This window comes from Rhipicephalus sanguineus, chromosome 9 (genome assembly GCF_013339695.2).
Source record: "Rhipicephalus sanguineus isolate Rsan-2018 chromosome 9, BIME_Rsan_1.4, whole genome shotgun sequence".
Lineage (NCBI taxonomy): Eukaryota > Metazoa > Arthropoda > Arachnida > Ixodida > Ixodidae > Rhipicephalus > Rhipicephalus sanguineus.
Window position 1 is genome coordinate 20047585 of NC_051184.2, and position 25576 is coordinate 20073160.

Genomic DNA, 25576 nt, shown 5'->3' on the forward strand with positions numbered 1-25576 from the left:
TGTTGTGCTTAAATTTCACAAATTTAAAGGCCTCCTGATCCACTTTTCCAATTTAAAAAGACTGGGCGTGCAAACACGGACACAGTAGAGAAGTCCGTGTTTGTGTGCCCACTCATAAAGGGACACTAAAGAAAAACAATGAATTGGTTTAGATCGACAAATTGTGCTCTGAGAACTCTAATGTCGTTAATTTCGCCATCATAGGTTTATTAATAGAGGAGAAAATCAAGTTCAATGTTTCATTTTAAAATTTCGCGCCGAAATCTCCCCGCGTGACGTCACGGATTTCAAAGTGTATTTATCGTATTTTGGCGCCATTGGCTCAACAAAATTACCCCCAACTTCGTATGTTAAGTCTATGGCACCCTCGGAGGACAATGTACTTCATTTTTACCGATTAGGCACTACGTATAGGCTCTAGTAGGCGCCGTAAAAACATGTGACGTCACGGCGAATGGTGCGGTAACTTCAAGGTGGCGTAGCCACCAACATTTTGTTTTTGCGTGTTTTCTCGCTTACTAAGCGTCTTCTCGCAGCAAGCGTGGTGTTTTTGGTATCGTGAAAGAGTACTTTACTAATACGAGAAAAATATTTTTGCTCTTTAGTGTCCCTTTAATAATATGAATACCTGCCAACTAGCTCAACTCTCTGTTATTCTACGCTTTTCCAAGTAATCACAGAATAGCCTAAGTATCGGAGTTGATTGCCTCACGAATCGATTGGCGCAAGAAGTTTTCGAATTCGTCAAGAACGAGCGGAATTACAGGGATCTGTCGCACGCTTTCTCTCGTCTCTCATCCTGACGAGCGCGCTGGAAGCTACACAGGGAGTGATGGCGAGGGGGAAATAAGTGACGTCAGTTCGCCTCATCACCTTCAGCGCGCACGATGAAACGAGATCACTCTCTCCCGTTGCGATTCCTGTGCGTGTGGTTGTGGCAACTGTGTAATGTTAGAGCGCTGCATCCCGTGGCAAGAAGCGCATCTGATCCAAACGCCGCTCTTGATTTACGTCGGCTATTGGCCAATATCATGCTACCTGCTGTTCGACGTCAAACGGCAGGCGTCGGCAGCTCGGAAGAGAGTGAGCACAGGCCTCTGTATGAAAAGAGGGTGCCTGAGAAAATGACAACTTCTCTCTGCAGTTGCAAACTCTTCTTGTAGCGCACGACTGCAAGATTTGGCTGAGCTATTCACAGCAGTGTCTGCTTTCCACACTATGTGTATTTTTTTTTTTTCACCAAGCGCGAGCGTTGGTTGACGACTCCTTTAGGTACAACAGCGTCGATTACTGCGAAGGCAACGAAGGCAACACGCGTTTTTAACAGCGAAGCTATTAAAGCCCGCAGAAAAACGTCCCTGCTCCGCAAAAAACTGTCATCATCATGAACGGGTGTGCCACAGAATTTGGGCAAATCTCACAGGTCCGGCGTGGGCTGTAATAACCTTGATGGGTGAGAGAACTAGTACGGAGAGAGAGAAAGAAAGAAAAAGAGAGACAGAAAGAAAAATATGTAAAGAAAGTGAGGGAGATATTATTGCCAACAAATGCTTCACGAGGCGGGATTCGAACCCGGGTACCCACGATCTAAAGGCGACCATCCTACGGCCTAACCATTCGGTTATCCAGGCACGCTAGCAGAATATAGCATAGCCTTGTATAGTATAGTTTACCAAGGGGGTGGGAAAATGAAGTGAGCGTGAGGAGGAAGAAAAGGAGGATGGGAGAGAGTAAAGCGTAGCACAGAAGCAATGAGAAAGAGAGAAATAGTAAGACATGCAGAAAGAGAGAAAATCAGCGAAAGAGCTAGAGAGAGAAAAAAAATAGAACATAAAGAAAGAGGAATCAAGCACCGCGTCGTCTAGCGACCAGATGCTGCACCACCTGGCCAAGTCGCGCATGCGCAGTAGCTAAGCCACGCCCACCGACGGAGACGTCGCGCTCAGCCTCCACTCTACAGTGCATAGCCTGGCTGCTCCCGATCGTGCCGAGACAGTCATGGGGCGTCCTAAGAAAGTGCATACTCCCGAGGAGAAAGCCGCTCATCTCGAAGCTAGACGTGTCGGTCGACGAGGAGTACGAGCGGCGACGGGCCCGTGCTTCGCTGTACCAAACTTTGCGCGACTTAGTCCAAACTTCCCGTATTAAAAAAAATCGTTATTCTACGAAGCCTACGTCAGCTGAATCTGCACTGAAGCATCATTATTCGCTCGTGCTGTCCATTGTGCCATTCAGAAACGTGAATAAAAAAAAAAGAGAAGTTGGAAAAACTCTGCTGTATTGGACTTCACAACAGTGCTAAGATGTTGTTTCTTTTTCACGACGCGCTCCTACTTACTGCTTTCTCGATATCTTCATTCTCTTCAGATGCCAAGTAAGTATATGTGTGCGCCATATGAATGCCAACACACCGCTATATACACATCATCATCATCAGCCTATTTCGTGTACACTGCAAGACGAGGACCCTTCTCCACCATCGATATCCGGTTTACCTTCTGTTGCCACTCATTCTGTCACTTGTCTTTAAAGTACAGTCGTGAACAGTATGAAAGGGAACACCGAATTCGTGCGTAAGCAACGACTACCCGTGACACATGGATACGAGTTTGATATATTAGGGGCGTAGCTCCTCTTAGTCTAACCTTGTCCCATGTCAGGCGTAACCGCGGCAGTATCTCCCGAACAGTATAATAGATGGCGCTGTCCCATAGAGATAGAAAAAATAAAATTAAAAATAAATAAATAAAATAAATAATAAAAAATAAATAAATAAAAATAAAAATAAAAAATAAAATAAAAATATTTCAAAAATTAAAAAATAGAAAATGAAAGAAAGAAAGAAAAGCAGAAAAAGGAAAAATAATCAAAGCGGCGTATCGCTTTGATTACTGCTGGGCGAAACCACTGAACATTTCACGGTGTACACATTATTGCTTCAGGAGCTTCGCGCAAGCTCTTCATCATTCACCCGTGGATATGCTGTAATTTTTTTTTATTTGCAAGAGGTGCCTCTCCGGTTTGAATTAATGTTATTCAACACTTTTGCGTTTGCTAACTGCGTTTAGCTGTTATGGCCTCTTGAAGGCGACTTCAGTGTTCCCTTTCATATTGCTCATGACGGTACATGCCGCATGTGATATATGGAGAACGTACGGACTACACAGAATTTTCCGCACGTTTATCGGCTGACCATGCATACCTATGAGAACATGCGTGTAGGGGACCTGCATATGTTCTTAGAAATTAATGGGCATATGGAGGCCTGGTCTCCACCTGTTCCCGCATATTATATACCGGCAGGTTCCATAATTATGATCCCCGTGTAAGGATATTGCTAAAGCTTTTATGGGGAACGCGAGAAGCCTGGAGAGTTCACGTATTACATCTGATAATCGCAACGTGTTTCTCAGGAATACGGAGCGGTTTCTGTGGTTACATGTAGTGCTTTCTTATCACCCTTCTTATCTCGCAGAAAGATCAATCCAGTCAAGGCGGCCACCATCGTCATACTCGTGATACTGGTGGTGATCCTGCTCCTGCTTATCTTGTTCGACAGCTCATGTACGCACGGGGAGAGGGAACGGGGGCATGCGAAGTCTGTAGAAATTTTCTGTAAAGATCATATATCGACGATTTGTACATATACTGGATTTATTTGTGAAGGGCATGTACACTTCCGGCCTGACACGTTGTATGTAGCTCACCCCTACTGATATCCAGATTCGTTTACATGTGTACAGTCGACATACTTTGTCTGAAGACTGCGTATAAGAAGGAAAATGCAACCGTGCCTAATACAAAACCAGAGGACTGATCTGTTATAAGTCGGATGAACCGATGAATATACATGTCCGAAGAAATAAATGTCTGAACAACTCAGACAGACAGACAGACAGACAGACAGACAGACAGACAGACAGACAGACAGACAGACAGACAGACAGACAGACAGACAGACAGACAGACAGACAGACAGACAGACAGATAGATAGATAGATAGATAGATAGATAGATAGATAGATAGATAGATAGATAGATAGATAGATAGATAGATAGATAGATAGATAGATAGATAGATAGATAGATAGATAGATAGATAGATAGATAGATAGATAGATAGATAGTAATAGATAGACCTCGGGGTTCTACGAAGCGTGCAACTGTCCTATTCTTGGCTTCCATTGTACAGCGTCCGATGCAGCCCACGCCGGCGGCAGCGGCGGCGGTGACGGCGGCGGCGACGACGGTGACGGAGGTTTCAGTGGCGGCGGTCACAAGAAGTGTGAGTGGGCAGTCCCCGGACACGGGCTCGTAGGCAGAACTTCTATGACTGAATTTACAAGTGTGCTCTCGCCAGGTCCCCCGGCGAACTTTGCTTACAGTCCGGTAACCCGCCTCTATTTCACGATTTCACGGCGTATGCGCCCTTCCCCTAGCGGAGATGTCGCGAAACGCCTCTTTATCTCAGTGGCTTTCGATCTGGCAATACCGGTTGTTCCGGCCCCCAAACAGCGGATGACTGCCTAGGAATATGAAACAGGCGGATTGCAAGGCCCCGTGCGTTTTGCGAGATAGAGAGAGAAAAAAAAGAAAGCTTACGCTATAGCTCCATCGATGGTGTGAACTCTGCCGAAACAGCAGAGCTGTGGTTCTCCTTTGTTTCCCTTGTGATTTTCTGTGATGTATTGTGATTTTGTGTGGGTGTCTGTGCCATTTGTACATTAAGTATGCACGGGAAAGGACGTGTGGCAGCCCCTGTCACACCCGTCCCTGTTACAGTGACTTTAGGCCTTATTCACGCTCGAACGGCCCCACCCCGTTTCACTGTGCGTCTACCGCTTCGTCCGCGACCGAGGCAGTTACGCCATCTGTGGGTGTATCTTGGAGACGGAGCGTAACATGCGATGCGGATACTCACCTGTCGTCAGGCCCAGCCCTAGAAGAGCTCCCCTGTTCAAAAGATAAAATGAAATCGCTTCATTATTGGAGCAGTTGAAATTGCACTGTCCTGTTACCGCGCCGCCAGGTAGTGAGAGCCACTGTCAGAGACGTCCTCTTACTTTACCTCAGCTAGTGCTCCCAACCGACGTGCCTTCCCAGCACTTTCCAGTCTGTTGGGGCCGTATTCTGAGACGATCACTTTCGGTGACAGCGTCGCTTTGCTGTTTTTCTAATTAAGATGATGATAATACCTTGCTAGTTAAGACAATGTTATTTAAGACCGAGCTATCCAAGACCACGCTAATTATACTGGCTAATTAAGACCACGTTAATTAAGAACATACTAATTAATCGCTCACTTAACGTAGCCACGACGACATTTCGCGAAGCAATATAGTTCTACGCTCCACATAGCCTAGCCTTGCAATGACAAGCCAAACCTGGCTACAACTTGATTTAGTCGAGCATGTAGAAGCCGACCGAAGCTAGGTCGGCCACAAGCTTTGCTGTCAGTTCAGCCTTGCCCACCACTAGCGCAAGCTGTCCACATTTTTTTAATTACCATAAAGAAAAAAAAGAGCGTGGTTTGTCGAGAAAGATTTTCGCGATTAACACATCGCTTCGGGAAGTTCATCATTGGGCTAAATTTTTTGCGAGCCTTAGCATTGCGCATGACAACATATGTACATACTTTTTCATACAAAACAGAATATTTTTTATTGAGGTCGATTACTGCAACTACCGAAACGCTGAAACTTTGGTATGAACTAAAAAACTGCATAGTGAAACATCTGACTAGATACGAAGAACCGTGTGAGCACAGGCTCAATACTGGTGATACACATTCACTTCTTTACACGCAAGCATAAAATCTAGGCGTTCAACCACGGCATTTTTTCTCCTAAGTACTGCTTCTACAGTCATGGCCTCCGAGATTGGCCGGCGGCGCGCCGGCTAATCTCGGAGGCCATGCTACAGTTCAACTGATCTCAAATCTAGGCGTATTGTACGTAAAAAAAGTATTCGCATTTTCAACTTCGCCTCCAGAAATTGCTGCTAAATCTAGACGCCAGTAGTAAAAGCAACATTTTTTAAGAAGAAGAAGAAATGATTTTATTGATTCGAAAAAGATAATACATAGGAAAAATAATATACAGAAGGAGGTCCCAAAGCTCTAGGCTGCAGGGGGACCTCCTGTGCTGGTTAAACAAAAGAAAACAAATCATGTAAAGCAACTTGGCAAATAGAAGAGAATAAGTTTCAAAAAATCAATAACACTTGACAGCAAATGAAATTAAACAATCAATCAGCAAAGAATCAATAACACTTTACAGCAAAAGAAATGAAACATAAAATGTATATACACTGAAGTACATGTTAGATGTTAAGCGAACGATACAGATATCACATGTGCTGAATAAGAATGGGTAAAGGAAAAGGATAAAAGTGGTATGTCACAAAGCGGCAACAATGTCAGACACATGATAATCAGCAATTTTGGCACAATACAGAACAAATATAATGGGCAAAACAGTTCCGATTGAACAGCATAAACTACAAGATTATTTAAACGTTAAGTAAATACGAAAATAAGTGCTTTTTAAAACTACCTATGCTTGGAGACAATTTCACGTCACTTGGAATACCGTTCCAGACGGAAATCGCTGTGAAGATAGAAGTGAATCTGCCATAGTTAGTTCTAACTTTCGGTAACAGGAAGTTATTATTTGATGCAAATCGAGTTATATTCTGATTAATGAGTTGTTCTTTGTTGAAAACTATGAATGGCATGTTTGAGTGAAGAGAATTGTATGTAAGGGTTGCCATGTTAAACTGAAAAAGTTTATGAATGGTTAGAATACGATGCTCTTGTAAAAGAGCAGATGCACTACATCGTGGTGACTGAAATGTGATAATGCGAATGGCCTGGTTTTGAACATATTGTAAAGGAGCCAGATGAGTGCTATATGTATTACACCAGGACGCAATGCAGTAAGTGAAGTGACTGTGAACGAAGGCATAGTAAAGAGAAAGCAAGGTATTTAGACAAAAGTATGGACGTGCCTTGATGAGAATCCTGATGCCATAGGCAGCTTTCTGCTTTAGGTGTGAGACATGGGAAGTGTACTTTAAGTTTGAATCAAGAATCACTCCCAGAAAACGACACTGACTGGAAGCTTTGATGGGATAATTATTGACCGTTATAGACGGAAATTCAACGACCTTTGTTTGAGTGGGGTGAAATAGCATAAAAACTGTTTTACTGGGGTTAATTTCCAATGAATTTTGACGACACCAGCGAATAATACTTTCAAGATCGCTATTAAGCTTAGAAGTGAGACTATCAATTGAAGCTGTAGCAACAATATTCCAAATTTCTGAGCGATCGTATCTTTTTTTAAACGTGCCGATGCAAAGTGCTTCTGTGCACGTCGTAATTATTGCAGTGTTTTATTTGTACCTTAATAATTACCATTTTAAAAGTCAAAAAGCGACATGAAGCCGAAAGAACGAAGCTTAGGCAAATCCATGTACTGCCCATCATTCCTATACTGGCTAAAGCGTTGCAGATCCCCCAGACACTAGCGCCAGATTTCTCTCTAGTGTAATACTAAGAAACTCTATGCGGTCACCCGCCGCCTAGTCTACGTTCTGCGCATGTTCGTTTGCAGAGCCCTAAATGCCCCTTTTTATGATTATGCTTTCTGAAGCGATATTGCTCGACTCCTCCCCATACAAACCCAGAAGACGACTGTGTGCATGCGTTTGACCTTGAAGCCCAGCCAACCTAATCCTCTTCCTTCTCGCACGCGCGTCGTCCTAGCAAATAGCAACGGACTTGCGCTATGCCGGTTTGTTGTCTTCCGCGCACCTCTCTCCTTCGGTCGGCGAGAGCCGTGAGCCGGCGGGCGCGCGCGCCTCGATACCTCAACTCCTGTCACGTGACTTTCGCGAAGGTTGCTTGCCGCGTGGGGGCTCCGTCTCGCGGGACATCACCGCGGCACACTTACCGCGATAGTCGCTGTTACCACTCGACAAGCTCGGTTTAACCGCGTTCAACCACGGCATTTTTTCTCCTAAGTACTGCTTCTACAGTCATGGCCTCCGAGATTGGCCGGCGGCGCGCCGGCTAATCTCGGAGGCCATGCTACAGTATACTGAAATAGTATAACGCTTCGAATGTATCAATTAAACAAAGTTCGTTGCCAGGCTAGTTGGTTCATAATCTTGAACACTGGATAACGCGGATTCGACACACGACAAACAAGGATCACTGATGCACAGTACAAGCGCTTGTCCTGTGCAGCAGTGTTCATTCTTTGTTCTGCGTCGAATCCACGCTATTAAGTATTTAAGAATGTATCAGTATCGCTCTGAAGAGAGATAAATAAAAATATTATGGCCCCGTTCTCTCTACAGCGGGGACCACAAGTAAGTGCACTGCGACTTCCTTTTTGCGTCATAACGTTTTTTACTTGGGAGCGCGCATACGCACTTGCGCACGCATGCACGTCCTGTGTCATCCCCATATGAACATGAGAGATCCTTATATGCCTATATACGCCATACGTCTCTACGGAGATCTCGTATAACAACATGTAAGATTTCATTGTCGTGTGGGGGGCATGCACCTTATGAGATAACGAAACATATTTCAATCTGGGCTAGTGGGTATTGTGTGAGATAAGCCTCCATTGTCCAACGACCTGGTGATCGCTCCTGCAGGACGTAATCGTCCTTTTCATATATCTTCTGATAACTACGGAGGTATATAGAGTCACTAGGGCATCACTCTGCTGATCACTCCCTCTTATGTGATCACTCCCTCTGATGTGGTCGCTCCATGTCCTGTACTTATCAATAAATCATCTGTAGGGACAGAGTGGTCAGAAGAGGGACTTGCAGCATGATTTTTCCAGACGAATAGATGGACTGCGGAGTATTCTACCACCAGGACTTGTTGCTGAGCTAGTTGGTTCATTGCTTGAGGAAAAACTGGTATGGCGCCAAGAAGACGGGGACGAAGCAAAAACACAGTGACAGACACGGTGACACAGTGACAGACACGGGGACACAGTGAAGACACAGTGACAGACACGGGCGCCAATGGCGCCCGTGTCTGTCAGTTCGTGTCTTCGCGTCGTACCCGTCTTCTTTGCGCCATACCAGTTTTTCCTCAAATATTCTACCATCTTGTGGAACCATCTCTGTGTGCTATGCGAGCTGTGCGCGTGGTGTTAGTTGCTGCCACCAACTGATATCGTCTCACAGAGCCCACAACACCGGCTCCGACTACGAGAACGACGCCCGTGCCCATCAAGCGTCCCGTGGCGTTCATCTTCTGCACCGTGGGCGCGTTCTCGGAGTCGTCGACCGTGGTCTTCGACAGCATGCTCTGCGACTACTTCGTCTACACGCACGTTCTTCCCTACAAGGGCGACATACTGTCCTACGACAGTAGCCTCAGTTGGGAGCTGTTCAAGAAAGTGAGTCTGCAGACAGAATTGTTTGAGTCGGGCAGGCCCGTAGCCAGGGGACTTTTCGTGAAGTAGGTGTTTTTACAAAAAGTAATTCAATTAGGTGTTTTTCTCAAATAGTCAAGGTTTTCAGCAAGTGCCCCCCCCCCCCCTAAAAAAATTCCTGGCTACGGGCCTGGAGTGGGGGAAAAGTTTGAGATTGTAAGTAAGGGTGTTTCGAGTTGGGAACAGTCCAAGGCGTTGCGTAATCAAAGTGCATTGAGTTGGGAGGAAAAGTTTGAGGTGGTGAGTTAAGAGAGTAAGTTGGGAGCAGTTTAAGAAGTGAATTTCAAATTTTATTGATTAACTTATTTTTGTGAGCCAGGCAGGTTTCTCTGGTTTGGAAAAGTTTAAAGGGGTAGTGCCATCAAATTTCGAGGCTATAACAAGCCTGTTGTGGGTTTCCTCTGAATGCAAGGACACTCCACACGAAGCACACGGGCCTCAAGCGTTTTCGCCTCCATCGAAAATACGGCCGCCGCGGCCGGGATTCGATCCCGCGACCTTCGGGACTGCAGTCGCGCACCGTAACCGTTACACCACCGCGGCGGACGTACCTTTCCTTCCTGCTGTACTTTTTGTCCTTCTTTCTCGCAGCTTCAGACGTCGTGCTTATATTATATGCCCACCATCTGCAATAAAGTTTTGTTGAAAGTTGGCGCTCGTCCCGTCGTCGTCTTGTCCTGTGTTTCTCTGCGCTGTGCATTCTGCTTAAAATAATAGGGACCGTGTGATTCTTTACTTATTATTTTTTTTGGTCTCTGTTTCACCCAGAGTTCTTCAATAATACGAGTGAAATCCGGACACGCCATTGGCCAAAATCACGGGTGTCCGCTGATTGTCGGGTCACCTGTTGACCAAAAAAATAAACTAGTGAACGCTCGTGACGACGCCAGCGTTACTTACGGCGTTGAGCAGCTTGCGAGCAGCGCCCGCCACGGCAATTTAGTGTTTTGTATTGCTGCTCCCAGATGGCGCGACAATCTGCAGGCGCCCCTCAGAATCGGCCATGGGAATGTCCGGGTATCGGAACGCAGTTTCGCAACTGGTGTGATTGAAAAACTCTGCGTTTCACCCGCGTCTCCTTTGCTTTCGCAGCGAGCGACTGCCTACCGGGACAAGCTCAACTACTTCGGCTACCCGAACGTGACCAACTCGAGCTCGGTCAAGTTACAGCACTACGGGTACAGCTTCGACGCCGAGGACCTCACCTTTCTGGGCAGAGAGCTGAGCGGCGTCTCCTCGAAGGTCACCGGGTTGTACAAGGACCACGGGCTACTCACCGCCGGCATGGCCTACTACGATCGACCCGACGGCAGCGCCGACTCACAGCTCAGTACCATCCAATCACTCCTGGGCGTAAGTCCGCTTCGAGGCTCGGGTGCGTTGGAACACTCAACGCGAATGCGGTGAGAAGAGAGTTTAAGCAGGCAGCGGCCATCCTAAAGGGGCCACGACACGGTCACCCCAGAATTGGCGGTTTTCAGCGAAAAATAGAAGTCGAGGGTCCATTGTGCCCGTACATGTAGGGAAAATGGCCTCTGAGAGAATATCTTAGAGCAAAATGAGCCCTGAAAGTCGCCGGCTGTAAACCCCGCCCACCGCCGGTGACCGCCATTTTGCCATCGGGACAGCAGTGGCGTGTGTAACGTCATGCGCTGCATGGAGTGGAGCTGTCGTCCTGTACCCAAGTTTCAGCCGCTGCAAATCGCTCAACTTCAATGTCAAGCTGAAGAAAGCTGAAATGGCTCGATTGCACGTGCAGCTGACCACGGAACAAAATGTTTCGCTGGAATGCAGACGTTCGCACAGCGAGCAGACTGTTACGTCACGGCTCGCGAGAGCGCCAGTGTTGCCCGGCTCTCAGGCCGCTCGTGTCCTTATAGAAATATTCAGTTATAAATTAAATTATAAAGTGCTCGACCAAAGGCGCTACAATTTCGCCAGCTTGCTTGTGAACGAAAAAGGATTAGCCCACATATCACGGATTATAATCAAAGATTGAGTGTCGTGGTCTCTTTAACACTGTTATGCCCAGAATCAGCCCTGCCTGAAGGGAAACAGCAGCAGAATGCTGACTATTTCTACTGTTCCTGAAGAGTGAATGAAAAAAAAAAGCAACGAAATCTTGCTTGATTTACAATATAATTAGTATAGAATTCCTTTAAGTCAATACTTGGACGGAACGTGTAACCATCCCTGTAACTTCACCATGGCGTAATAAAAATGAAACAGTTGGTTTTAAATGAAGCTTTACTCGCCGCTGAAAAAAATTCTTTTTCAGGCACTGTAGTCGGCGCAGCGATTATGATACACTGGTGTCATTACAGGGTTAAAGGGACGGTACACTAAAGCGAAACATTAAACGAGTTTAGACCGACAAATTATTCTTTCAGAACTCTATTGTCATTTATATGCCCCTTGATAGGACACTTATTAAAGAGAAAATGAAGGGTCGAAGCTCCACGTTTGAAATTCGCGCCGGAACTTTCAGCGTGCGAACGTCACTGTGACGTCAAGAATTTCGGAAGCCTTCTTGCGTGTTTTGGCCACATTGCTTCAGTCAATTTTTTCTTAAACTTGCTACGTTAAGATTTGTGGTCCCTTAGGACACAATGCAAGAAAATTTTAGCGACAATGATTACATAGGCCCTAGCAGGTGTCGTCGCAATCTGTGACGTCATGACGGGCTGGTGGGGGAACTTGAAGGAGGCGTCGCCGCCTGTACTTTCCTTTTTGAGCGTTTTATCGCTTACCAAGCGTCTTCTCGCGGTAAAAGTGGTGCTTCGGTACCGCGAAATTGAAATTTAATTAATTTATTAATTCGAAAAAAAAAACCGCTTTTCTCTTTAGCATCCCCACGAATTTTCGAAGGTGAGTTTACGCGGCCAGTACAAATCTCATGTACACAGAGACGGCTGTGCGCTACTGGAAAGCTCAGTAATAAATGCTGATAAGATAATTTATTTTGACATTAAAGTCCGTTTTCGCATGTCGCACCTACAGACATCAACACTAGCGTGACGTCAGACTAGTGTCAATTCTTATGACTTCACGCACCAGTTATGGAAAGTTGTGATGATGTCAGGCAACAAAAATTCAAAATGGCCGCTTGTACGTCACCAAAAACATTCAAAAGCGACCGCCGCTGTTGCTCTATTGGTAGAGCATCGGATGCGTTATCCCAAGATTGTAGGTTCGGTCCCTACGTGCGGCAATTTGTTTTTTATCCACTTGAATTCCTTCCCATTTATGTCATAATTACTATGATACTGTTAAAACCTACAAATAATGTCCCTTTAACTTCCTTAGCTTCATTATCTGTTGGTTTCATTAGGCTGTGACCAGCGAAGTCAGGAACGGAGCGGTCGTGAAAGCGTCACGATATCTTGCGCGAGCACGTGACAAGAAGCTCGTACCGTTATGACGTCAGGGCACAGTATGAACCGAAACTGGCTTTTAAAAACATACTGTAATTGCTTTTTCAGGGTATACTCACGCTTGCCAGATCCTCTTCTAGGCTGATGAGGGCTCGGCCTTTAATCTGACGCAAAAAAAAAAAAAAACTGAAAATTTTGTGTCAGTACCGCTGTGAGTCGCTTGAGGATCGATAACTGGTCGTGTTGATTCAGCATCGGTGCGTACCGATGCGCACGCTATATTCTTTCAGGCTCATTGCAATGAGTGGGTAGCCAACTAATCTTTCAAAACAAAAATCCCGCAGACTATCGACTCCATGCTGCTGAAGGCGCAAGACCTGAACACAACCATTTTGAAGACCACTTTCCTGGGAGTCAAGTTCGCCGGCATGACTGCCAGCGCCACGAACGACGCCAGTGCCCTGAAAGAATACTTGGGTATCGGGTGAGTATGCCCAATCAATCAATCAATCAATCAATCAATCAATCAATCAATCAATCAATCAATCAATCAATCAATCAATCAATCAATCAATCAGTAAGTAAGTAGGTCAATATTATGTTTGTGATACAATAACAGTGATATGCAGGTAAATGCAAGGTGGTCCTGGCGTCAAAAAATGCAGTGACATCGACAGTTTAAAAAAAAATTGGGGAAAGGCGAAGCATGTAGGGAAGGGTGTTTCAACTCCACAAACGGGAAACCTGTGCAGGGGCGAAGCATGCAGTGTTCGCCGGTGTTTCCCACAGCAAAATCACTGCTAATGGGCAATGAAAGGCAGAGGAAAGATTAGACACAGAGACCCGCAGTTCGCTTTTATTTAACGTGCACGCTGCGAATCTTTATTGTTCAACTACGCACAAGAGAAATCTCCCACCGGCACCACAATGCAGGTCAAGATCCAGTGCCTATATATACGGGGTGGCCAGTGAACGGTTGTGCAGCGCGAGCAGTCGGTTTTTTCAATCAAGAAACTCGCTAGCGAACGCTGCCTGCGTCGGCGTTGTCTCTCGCGGGCGAGGGCGCGTTCTCGTTCCTTGCGAGCTGGTAGTTCAGTGTTCATCGCAGAAAGCGCGTTTCCATAGTCAACGCGCGCCGTTCGCTCTCTCTCGCTACACGGCGAGCGCTAAGGCGGTGGCTCCCTCTGTAGCGCTCAAGCAAAATGGACCTTCCCGACAGCAGACGACGGTGCACAATGCGCGCCAAGACCCTAAGGTGATCCGCCTCTAAAATAAGGACATTTAAAAATAGGACCTCTGCAAGCAGCTTGGCATGTAGTCGAAAAGTAAAACGGATTTGTGCACCTTTTACGTTCTTAAAGAGCGTAGCCCTGCAACACTTTTTCAACATGGTCAGAAAACGCTGCCTCTCGGTAGTCGAAGCTCCTCAGAACACGCGAGCCAAACATTATAGCGCAGCACGCGGCCTGGAATTTACAATTATTTATCAATGTCAGCTAGAAATCGTTCCCTCTTCTTTCTACAAATGATGTCATATATTGAAATGACCTCCCCATATAACCAAAATCACGGGCATTATCTGATTTGAGCATCGTGAGCTGCATAGTTACCGTGGCCGCCGCAGGAGGCCGCCACGTGCCCGTGCGTGCGCTCTAGATCACACTGAAAGTAAACCGCGCGTTTGACGGTAAGAAGAAGCGTTCAATGTTATGACGCGCGCGTGACGTAACTGCTTTCCCCCGTGCCATCCCTCCCTGCTTAATTAACTTCCAGCGCGCTTGTCGGGACGAGAGAAGAGAGAAAGCAATTACGGCCTGCAACAAATCTCTGTAACTTCGCTCGTACTTGACGGATTCTAAAACTTTTTGCGGCGGTCTATTCGTGACGTAATAAACTCCTTTAATGAAGTCATTCAATGGTTATTTGGAAAAGTGCTGCAGGGCCCCTTTAAAGGGCCCCTAAACCACCGACAGACGCTCGCGTGCTCCTCTCCGTGCCTTTCCTTCATGGACAACACACGTCATGACGTCACCTGTATGATTAGGTGACGTCTCGAGTAAGAGACGCTGTCAATGGGCGAACAAGAGCCTGTTTTCTGCTCGCAGATGCCCGCGCTTCTTGCGTTTTCACCTCGGACGCTGAGGAAGGGCACTCGGAGAGGTGGATAGACGAGCCGACGAACGCAGCCTAGCGAAGGAAAGAGCGAAACGACAAAGCGCGTGCAACTCCGCCAGCATTCGCAGTAGACTCGTGCACAACTGCAACGCCACAACTAAATTTCGACCTCTGCGTGGTTTAGGGGCCCTTTAAGCTTTTCGTTGCGCCTGGTAGTGCGAAGGGGAATAATTATCATAGTGAGCCGGTACACGCTGGCTTCGTCCTCTTTCAACTTCTGCTTCACTTCCACAAAGCGCGCGCCTATTTGCCCGGCGTGGAATGCAAAAACTATGATGGGCGAGTCTGTTACGTGACTAAAAATCTCGTGACATTCCGTAACTAGTCGCGAGACTGAAATCGCGTAACATCACGTAACAACTAGTCACGCGACTAAAACTCTCGCAGCATCACGTATAACTAGTCACGTGACTCAAATCACTTAACATCACGTAACAACACTCACGGGACTAAAAATCGCGGTAACATCGCGCAACATCTAATCACGTGATTAAAGACTCAGGTAATATTTAGTCACACGACTAAAATGACGCAACGTCGCGTAATAGCTGGTCAGGTGACATGTTCCTGCCGTAAAGCGCGCAACAGCTAGTCACTTGACATGTTCCCGCCAAAAACCACGTGACAGCTAGTCATGTGATTAAAATGACAACATCACGTAAAAGGTAGTCACGTGACATGTCTAACCAAGTCTAGCCGTATTTAGTAGTACTAGCAAAAACTTCGCATCTCTGGCAAAAGCTTGGCATTACTAGCAAAACTTAGCTAGGTCGAACACTAGCTCCGCTGATGGTTCCAGCCTTGCGCCACTAGTGCAAACTGCGCGATTTTTTCTCTTCTGCATACTGTTATCGTATCTTGTGTGCCTGGTCGACAGCACTCACTTCACCTTGGCTCCCGTATTCCCAATGCTCACTTATGTAACGCTGTGCTTTTAACCTTCCCAATAGGAAGTTTTAGAATAGCGATCGCCAAGCAACTTTACGTAAATGAAAACTCAGAACTCCTCCTTACGCATTTTACGTTCTTTTTCATTTTTTGTTTGCATTCCTTTATGCGCCTGGTAGGCAGCGTCTCCTCACATCGGCTCCCGTATTTCTAAAGATCCATAATAGGAAGATTTATTCTAAAACTCCCTGAATGCGTTCTAAAACTTCTCAATGGGAAGTTTTAGAGTACCGACGCAAGCTGACGTTGTTTTCTCGTATGACGTTTCACGCGCAGCAGCAGGCTGCCAGCAATCGCTAGTGGAGGTCCACCTTGATCTAATAAAAATTAAAGTCACAGTGTTCATTGCGCATTCGACTTGAAGACGACCTGCACTGCCTCCGTGGTCGGAACCAGCCCTTGCCCACGCGAAAATGTGATGCGATGACGTCACGTTCTGTGATGTCACAGTGACGCCTTGATGGCGTCGCGTAATTTGGCGATCTGTCACGCGTGCTCGGCCTTTCCGCAGTCTTCCCTATAGATCTCAGTTCCTCAGGACTCAAATAAAGTTCTTGTCATGTCATGTGACGTCGTGATGACGTCATGTAGGTGACGCCATCACAGTGATGGCGATTTCTTGCGTCACTCGTGTTGACACCGACGGTCAATTTTCGCGTTCGATGAGGACATCTAAGGATTTCGCCTCTGGAACGAATTGCCGAGGAGTGTCCGCACGTACGCCATGTACAGTCGCGTGCAATATCAGAGGGAACACCCAATTCCTTTTTAATCAAATATTACTTGTAGTGTAGCTGCATGAATGTGACGTATCGATTTGCACGAAATGCCTATCCGCTATAGCATTTAACGATATGAACACTTTTGCGCTTGCCAACTGCGCTCAGCCGCTGTGTCCTTTAAATAAAGGCAATATCAGTGCTCCCTCTCTAATTGCTCATGACTGTACGGTGGCGACAAGTCAAGGATTTTCACGGTGTTGCTTATCTATGCAGCAAGATCGACTTGCTGATACTGCTGACGCACCTGGTGGACGTGCCGAGCGACCCAAATTGCAAGATACTTCAGCTAAGCAGGTACACCGGCGACGCCTTAGACGCCATGGAGCCGCCGAGTATGGTAAGCGGAAAGTCGAAAACGTGAAACGGAAGAATAAGTTATAGTCCGTTACAACCCAAGAAAGAAACTTAAGCTCAGCCCACAGGACCGCAGTGCGCCCGTCCTGCACCTGTGAAAGACAGTCGGGCTAGATGGTTTTGGCTCGTACCGTAAGCACTTTTTCTCGGCTAATGTGAATTCTACGCATATTAAGAGCTACAGGTTCGTCGTTAACAACTTAAAGGAATACTGACGCTAAATTTAAATACTTTGGGACTGTTGCTCCAAATAAAAACACGGATGTCGAGAACCCTAAAAACGGTGTCGTGTAGTGCTTGGAAATGTACTGATTATGTTTTTAATACCGCTGCCTTAACCCTTTCAGCCCTGGATTTCTTATTTTGGTCGGAGACATTTTTTATGCGTGTTTTCCTAATAGTTAGGACCTCAGAAGACCACGAACGAGAAATTGAGCCAGTGGTGCAAGTATTTATGGATTAATTAACATGGAGTCAAATTAGGTTATCAGGACTGAGTGGTTGTGAAATGAGAAAAATGGCTTCTTTATTCCTGCTACTCACGAGAGTACACACAACGTGAAACAGCGACGTATTTGTCAGTGTGATACTCTTTGAAACGGCTTCGGTACGTCGTCCCGAAAATGGCGCTTACCCGCCTCAGCTGACCCGCCTCGGCGTCACCCATGACTTCGATTAAGCTTACTTATTTGTGACTCCCAGCTCCGCAAACATGCCGCAATTGTGGTGTCAATCGCAGTGCGGATCATTGAAGAATTGTACCCCCGATAATGAGCAGTCTTGGTATCATTGCCTATAAGTGCTCGGGGAAATGTTGTGTGGTGGTGTCAATTGGCACTGCCAAGGCCGAAAGGGTTAAAAAAGAACTTTCCGTTTCGGTATCAAGGGGTGGCTTCACAGTGACGTGTCAACACAAGTCTGACGTCACGGGAAGACTGAAACTCGCGAAATACTAGCACCAGCTCTGTCATTTGCTGTCAGTCGCGCGTGGTTCCCGTAAACAACGACGAGGGAATTGTCGTCCAGCGACTCCCACAGCGATTTCTGAGATTTAGGCTGCATGCAGGACGCACGACTTCGCAAACCCAGTGAACTGTGTTGACTCGTCGTGATAATGTCCATTGCGGTGGGGCTGGCTTGCAGATGCTGGGTGACGAACACTTTAAAATCAAGGTAAAATTTTACTCGTGCTGTCTGGCTCCAGCGTGTGGAGAGCGTTGATAGTGCATATCATGATATGCACTATCGAACGAGAAACGAAAAAAATTGGTGAAGCTTGCACTAAACCGCGCAAGGCTTGAAACGGCGAAACTGGACAATTCTGAAGACTATATGGTTGCTTCTAGGCTGTTTCTAGGCCTTAGCTAGGTGATGCAGGTTGCTTCTAGGTCGTTGCTAGGCTTTGGCTAGGTGATGCTAGATTGCTTTTACGTTGGTTCTCAGCGCAGAAAGGTTTGAGTTAAACCACAGACAGTCAGACAGGACACGGATCTCCAAACTCCAGAGAGAGAAAGAACCTCGCGCTGAAACCAAGCGTTCGCACCTCTCATAGATCTACGGGCACGTAGTCGTTGGCTAGGCCTTCCATCGCTTCGGGGTCTTCTCGCAGCCGCCGTTGCCTTTCCCGTTTCCTAGTAGGGTAGCGGCTTGGGCTAGTTGGTAGTCCTAATATAGTATTCTCTCGTTGTACGTACTCGCGGTCTTCGGCTCGCCGCCCTCGCTTCGCAGCCATTCGTCGTCGGGCTGATTGTTGCCTTCTTCATTCTTAGTGGGCCAGTGGTGACTAGTGGGATTTACCCAATTTCTGTGGCACATACCCGTCTATGATGATGATAGTTTTTGCCTTCTTCATTTTTAGTGGACCAGTGGAGAGTAGTGGGATTAACCCAATTTCTGTGGTACACACCCGTTTATGATGATGATAGCTTGTTTTGGTTCTTCGGACAAGGAACGATTTGCTAAACAACAGTTTCGCTGTTAAAATTTCCCTTTTGGGGTGCTTAAAAATCGCGTCAGTACGCCTTTAAACATCACGTGTGGCTGAGCAGCGATCTCAGAATCCGTGTCGAAACTTACGAGGATGTTCGAGTTTTTCGACCTCAAACAAGCGGCACAAGCGTGTGTCTATGTGAGAAAGTTACTATATGAAACACTCTAGAAGTGCTTGACGTCACGAAAATGGGTGAGCGCTATTGGATGAAGCATTTATGCAAGTTGTCTGTGGGAGGGAAAGCGGTGGCTGTGGGCGGAGCTGACATTCCTTTCTTAGGTTGTACGCGAGTGTAATCTCGTTGAGCGCCAGTGGCGAAAATTTGGCGAAAATTTGGCGAAAATTTGCTAAACTGCAGCATAAGGCGCAGGAAAACACACCATGCCTTGGCCAACATGACCCGGGCATGCTGGCCAAGACATGTTGGCCAAGGCACTTGGCCAACATGTACCGCGCTTGGCTAAGTGTGGAGCCAGAAATTAGGTGCAGAAGAAGGAAAAAAAAAAAAAACACCGACGAGACCAGCATCAACGGCAGCGTATGCTACACATAAAAAAAAGCAATCGAATGACTCCTGCCATAGTAGCTGAGCTATGACTTCTCGTGTATCCTCATATATATCTACATACAGCGTCTCATCTGCTACATCAGGCCCTTATGCAGCCACCTTACATTATCAGTGATCTGTCGTAACTGTTGTCTTGGAGCTATTTGGCCATCACTGGTCCTTGCGCCACTAGCCGCCATACATCACCATCATCATCATGTACTACATCTGCAGTGCCGCTCCTCTCCGCAGGAACGGTTGCTGACAAACATCGACAAGCTCAAGGGGGCGCCGTTCCGCGTAGCCTTCTCCCTAACCTTCTTCCGTGTTTCTCTACAAGCCCACGGGTGGTCTCAAGGACACCACCAAGTACGGGGACGCCTGCATGCACAGCTTCTTTGGTGAGCGCGAAGCCTTAAAGAGGCGATAGAGCAGTCACTGCAGTCCGTCTTAAATAGGCTAACAGGACTGGTGTAATATATTCCGAATGGAAATCAATATTTCAAGGACCAAACACATACAGTTCGCTACAACTGTCCGCTCGAACACTAAGCAGTATAAAATACGCGGTACTAGCATCTGCTCAGTGTCTTCAATTAAGTACCTCGGTGTTCTTTTTACATCGAACTAAGCTGGAATACGCACATTGAACACGCCGCTGCTAAGGCATGCAGAAACATTAGGCTACCTCAAAAGACGCTTGCATCTTGCAAACAGTGATACCAAACTTCGTGCATGCAATTCTCTTATCAGGCCTCTCTTAGAATATGCCTTCATCATTTGGCACCCAGATCATGCTTACCCGTCCAACCTAGTCGAATCAGTTCAAAATAAAGCAGCATGGTTCATGTTGCATTCATACTCTCGTCACGTAAGTATGTCCGCCTTGAAGAAATCTCTAAATCTTGTTAGTCTTGACCTGCGCAGAAAATTTGCGCCATTGTCGTTATTTCACGGTCTTTATCGTGGTGACACCCCTTTTGCTCGAGCTAACCTTCCGCCCGCTCCACGTGTGTCAATCCGGCGAGACCACGTTTATAAAATAAAACGTGTATTTGCCCGGCAAAACTTTTATCAAAATTCGCCTTTAGTGTTATCAATTACAGAATGGAACTGCTTACCCTCATCTATCGTGTCGCTTACAGAATCATCGCCATTCCAAGCGGCCCTAACAATGTTTTTGACAATGCCGTAACGTAGAAGTACCTGTATTTTTCATTGAAACGCATCTTCCACCTTAGAATTGTATAATTCAGCATTATCATTACAGTTGTGTTTTGCCTTCTGTATTTTTCCGGACCTATTCGTTGCCTCCTGTGAATTGAGTTTCATACCTTAAAACAACTTCTCAAATGTCGCTGTGTACATTACTTCACGATCGTGACGATACGTTATTTAAAATTATTTGTTTTCCGTGTTGGTTCCCACCTGTATATCACCCCCCTTCAGTGCACTCGCACTTGTTACTTTGTATCCCCCCCCCCCCCCCATACTAACCGTCAAAGGGGGGCGCCTAGTCTGCCCCACGCCTTTACTCAGTCGGAGGACGTGTGCCGTCATTCCGCAGGTTTTAAACGATAACGGTGGCCAGGACCCTCTGATATTGCGATCCAAGAACTGCTTCTACTTTCCCGTCTTTACTCCTGAAAGCTTTGGGACCAAAGGCAGGCCTTTACGAAAAGCACGTCACATCGCTTCATTTTTAATTTTGCATCCGTTGCGGAGCTTATTTTCTTTCAGACTCGACCAACCGGGTGGTTTAGGGGGGGGGGGGGGACGCTGCGAAAGGAATACCCCCTCCCCCGACCCACCCCAATGGAGAAGCCTGCGCACTCTAATGGTGACGTGTCAGGTCCTAGTGAGTAAAGGTATGGGCAGACTTGACGCCCCCTCCCCCCTTAGACGATTAAGGGGGGGGGGGGCACACGTCTGTCCCCCCTGGGCTGACGTTTAGGTTATCAGGAAAGTGAAGTGCGATATCTCTGCAAAACTTGTGCGAAGATATGTGCGGCAGTATGGGCACGTTCACACCTGTGCACCGGTCCTTGTGCCGGTCCTTGTGGGACAAGGTTAGTCCTTGTCCCGGCCGCGGCGGCTGCATTTTCGATGGAGGCGAAAATGTTTGAGGCCCGTGTACTTAGATTTAGGTGCACGTTAAAGAACCCCAGGTGGTCGAAATTTCCGGAGCCCTCCACTACGGCGTCTCTCATAATCATATCGTGGTTTTGGGACGTTAAACCCCAGATATTATTATAATAGGTTAGTTGCAAATGGGCCGCTGTGGTCGCAAAGCGGCTTATTTCGCTCGCTCGCTCGCTCGCTCGCTGCTCGATTTTTCAGTCGCGCGACTGCAGTCGCAAACCTCTGAACCAATCACATGCGCAGGAACAGGACGTCAGCTTGTTTGACGGGACAACGGTATAATGCGCAGCATATGCGAGCACACGTGAATTCAGCGTGGCAACGGGTATAAGCAACACCTCGTATATAGGAGGTTTTGGTATTATAAGTTGCACGCAGCTGTGGGTGTCGGTCGCCTCGAGTTGGTGTCTGGTCGTCAGTCGCAAATGGTCGCGCGACCGGTGCAAGTCGTAGGTGTGAACGAGCCTTGATGGCCAAGTTCTTGCCCGTCCCTGCGCACATTGGCAGAACTTGCGTCTACGCGCGTCTTCACTGAACGCGCCACGGAGTGCACGTATTGAATAACACGTATATACGCTGCGCCTATCTCTGACGCAGACGACCGCAGCGAGCTGTGCTCCGTGCCTGACGCCAACATTACTGAAAACGCCGATCCGATGTCGTCGAGCGCCTATTACAAGAACACGGCGGGCGGCATCTTCATGGTCTTTGAAACAACGAACGCAACTCGACTGAAGGTAAGCCCTATTCTGACTTTAAGCGGGCCATTTGGTATACATACCGAGCGTAAAAAAAGAAGAAAAAAAAAAACAGCGCGTCAAGAGGTTAGAACGAAAAGAAGCACGCATACACAGCGCTGACTAAAAACAGAATTTATTCTCGCTTGACAAGCAATAAATAGGAACAGATATGTGACGTCACAGAAAGAGCGAAGCGAAATATACTCGGGAACGAGTGACAAGTGATCGCCGGAAAGCTAAGGGCACGATGCACGTCGCTGAAGACCTCCAGTTACCTGATGATGTCGTTCAAGTGCTAGGACTCGGTCCCATGTTTGGTGTTCAAAGACAGAGGACAAACCCTGAACACTTAGCTGACCGTCGTTCGCCAGGTTTCGCGGCGTGCTACTGAGGGTGAGGTATAGAGACTTATCTCTAAAGGAGTAGACGCCTATCACTGTGTAAGCCTGTTCACGTCGTGTGTTGTCGTACTTGAAAGATAATTCGCTGTGTGTTACACAGGGAGGTAAAGGAGGAGGCTTCGCAGGTTTTTTTAGTTTTCTTTTTTGCATTCGTGCTTCGCAGAAAAAGCTAAGCAGGCCGTTTCTGGGTTATTCAATGTAAAGAAAGACGTGTCTTCGAGCAAACTAAAAGCAAAGGCTACTCATTTGTGTAAGAACATGAAAGTCCTCGGAACTCTCAAAAGTATTCAAAAGTGCAAAGATGATAGCTTGGACGTATTTTTTTACAGCAAAAACTCACAAGTCGACATTCATTTCCGAGTAATTGTCTCGGAAATAGGTACCTGGCGAAACGAACTCGCTACATGTCTTTAGGACAAGCTCAATATTCTCGGGGTCCGTGAGCCGTTTTTAGTAATGTGCTCTGACAGTGTTTTAGACTTCATGGAAGCTCACGAAAAGGAAGGGCTAAAAGCCTTTTCTATTGATGTCACCGACCTATACTGTTCTCTCCCCCATTCACAATCGCTAAAATGTGTTGAAGCCAGCATTGATGAATTTGGTGCGGTCAAGTTTTCAACCGAGTCGGGCGTATATGCTGATGGTTTTAATGCATTATCATGCTTTTATAGGACCTCGACGTTCATCAAACGGAAAAATGATATACTTTTACAAAAAAAAAGGGGGGGGGGGGCATCTGCATCGGCTTGTGTATAGCACCTGTGTTAAGCAATCTTTTTCTAGCGGATCTTGACAGAGGCGTGGCAGATCGTGTAGAGGGGACAAACGTAAAGAAGGTTTTTCGATATGTAGATGACTTTATTATTTTTATTGACAGCTTGTGGAAAAACTGAAAGTGAGAGTGCCAATATGTGTTGGATGTGTTTCGCAAAGGTCTTGATCCCCTAGAAGTGACATTTGAATGGCCGAGCGAGGGGCGTATTATGTTTTTAGACTTAAGACTCGTTTGTTCTGACAACCAGCTATGATGGAGCTGTGAAACACGTGCTCAAAAAGCTTTGCTCCCATTTCATTCGAAGCATTCCAAATTCATTATGCCTATATGGTTAGGTAGCGCACTTTCGACGGGGACAAAAGAAACAGAAAGGACACGACACTCGCTACACTCGCAACTGAATTTATTTCAGGAAAAATACTTCAATATATATGCACCCAAGCACCCCGAGCGACACAGAAATGAACCAACCCTCAATATCACCTGATTAAAGGGGTCATGAACCACTTTTACAAGTAATGATCTAATGGCCTCAGTATCGGAGTGTACTGCCTCCCGAATCGATTGCCGCAAAAATTTCTCGAATCCGTCAAGAATCAGCGGAGTTACGGGGGTTTGGCGCACGCTCCCAGCGCTTTCTCTCTTTTCTCGTGCCGGCGAGCGCACTGGAAGCTAGACAGGGAGGGATGGCATGGGGGAAAGAAGTTACGCCAGCGCGCGTCATGAAACGCGATCGCTCTCCCGCTGTGATTCGCTTGCGCGAGTGCGGCTACCGTGTACTGAGGAGTGCGGCGCCGGCAAGTGGCGGCACCCCGCGGCAAGAAGCGCATCTGATCCGAACGCCGCTCTCGATTTACGTCGGCTATCGGCCAATAAGCATGCTATGTCTCTTGCGACGTACAGCGGACAGACGCCCCGCCCACCGACGAGAGTGAGAACCGGCCTCTGTTTGAAAAGAGGGTGCCTGGGGAAACGGCAACTTCGCGCTCCGCTTGTGGCCATTACGCGGCGCGCACGACTGTAATATTTGGCAGAGCAGTTCATAGCCGTGTCAGCTTTCCGCAGGATGTGTTTTTTCAATCAGCCCAAGGGGTGCTTCATGACCCCTTTAAAGACAAAATTTTGCACACTCCTGTGAAAGGATAAGTTATGCACGTGTGAATTTAACCCGACAGTCAATGTATTCTTATCTAGGACCAAACTATCTGCGCACACTCAAGCGATACAAAAACCAAAAGTTAACGAAACACGAGCAGCTTGTACACTATAAAAAACCATGCACAATCTAGGGTTATTGCAAGACGTTCAACAAGAAATCAACACTTTTTCACATCGCAGTGAAACTGGGGTGATACCATCATCGTGACGTGACAAATTTGTCGATCTGTGATGTCTAATAATGAGGTGATCACGTGATGATGATTTTTTCCCCATCACTCGCGTTGACGCCGACGGTCAATTTTCGCGTTTGATGAGGCATTGAAGGCCTTCGCCTTGATACTGCGCTCTGGTTCCTCCGTCATGCCTCAGACGAGCAAGGCGAGCGCCGAGGCGCGCCTGAAGGGAGTCGACCTCACGTGGGCCGCCTACGACGTGCACCGAGACGTGATGAATTGCGGCGTCGGGGTGACGAAAGGCCGGCCACTGGAGCGGCTCTCGGCAGTCAACGACACGGTGGTGGCCGACTACGCCGTAAAGCCCGACGACGACAGGAAGTGAAGGGCAAGACGTGGTGTGGCGCGGCTGCGGACCCGAAATGTGACTCACCTTCATCCCTCAATCCTGGCCCTCATCCTTAACATCCCGAAACGGTCCGAGCTCAGTAAAACAGACAGTTGGGTGCAACAGGGGCTGCTTTCGTTAACTTTACTGTAGCCTGAG

At 47.0% G+C, this 25576-nt stretch overlaps 1 protein-coding gene across 1 annotated transcript; it reads left to right on the plus strand.

The window, feature by feature from the left end:
- The first annotated feature begins 1449 nt into the window (after positions 1–1449).
- LOC119405378 (uncharacterized) lies at positions 1450–25576 on the plus strand. The gene is made up of 12 exons (XM_037672216.2): positions 1450–1453; positions 2368–2374; positions 3476–3564; positions 4193–4285; positions 4361–4420; positions 9217–9431; positions 10560–10820; positions 13186–13325; positions 16960–17083; positions 19890–20038; positions 22377–22516; positions 25226–25576. Coding segments are annotated over exons 1-11 (1143 nt in total). The 3' UTR covers positions 22378–22516; positions 25226–25576.

Coding starts and splice junctions, on each gene's coding strand:
- LOC119405378 (XM_037672216.2), top strand. Junction 3,565..4,192: donor TATCTTGTTCGACAGCTCAT/GTACGCACGGGG, acceptor TCCATTGTACAG/CGTCCGATGCAGCCCACGCC. Junction 4,421..9,216: donor CTATTTCACGATTTCACGGC/GTATGCGCCCTT, acceptor ATCGTCTCACAG/AGCCCACAACACCGGCTCCG.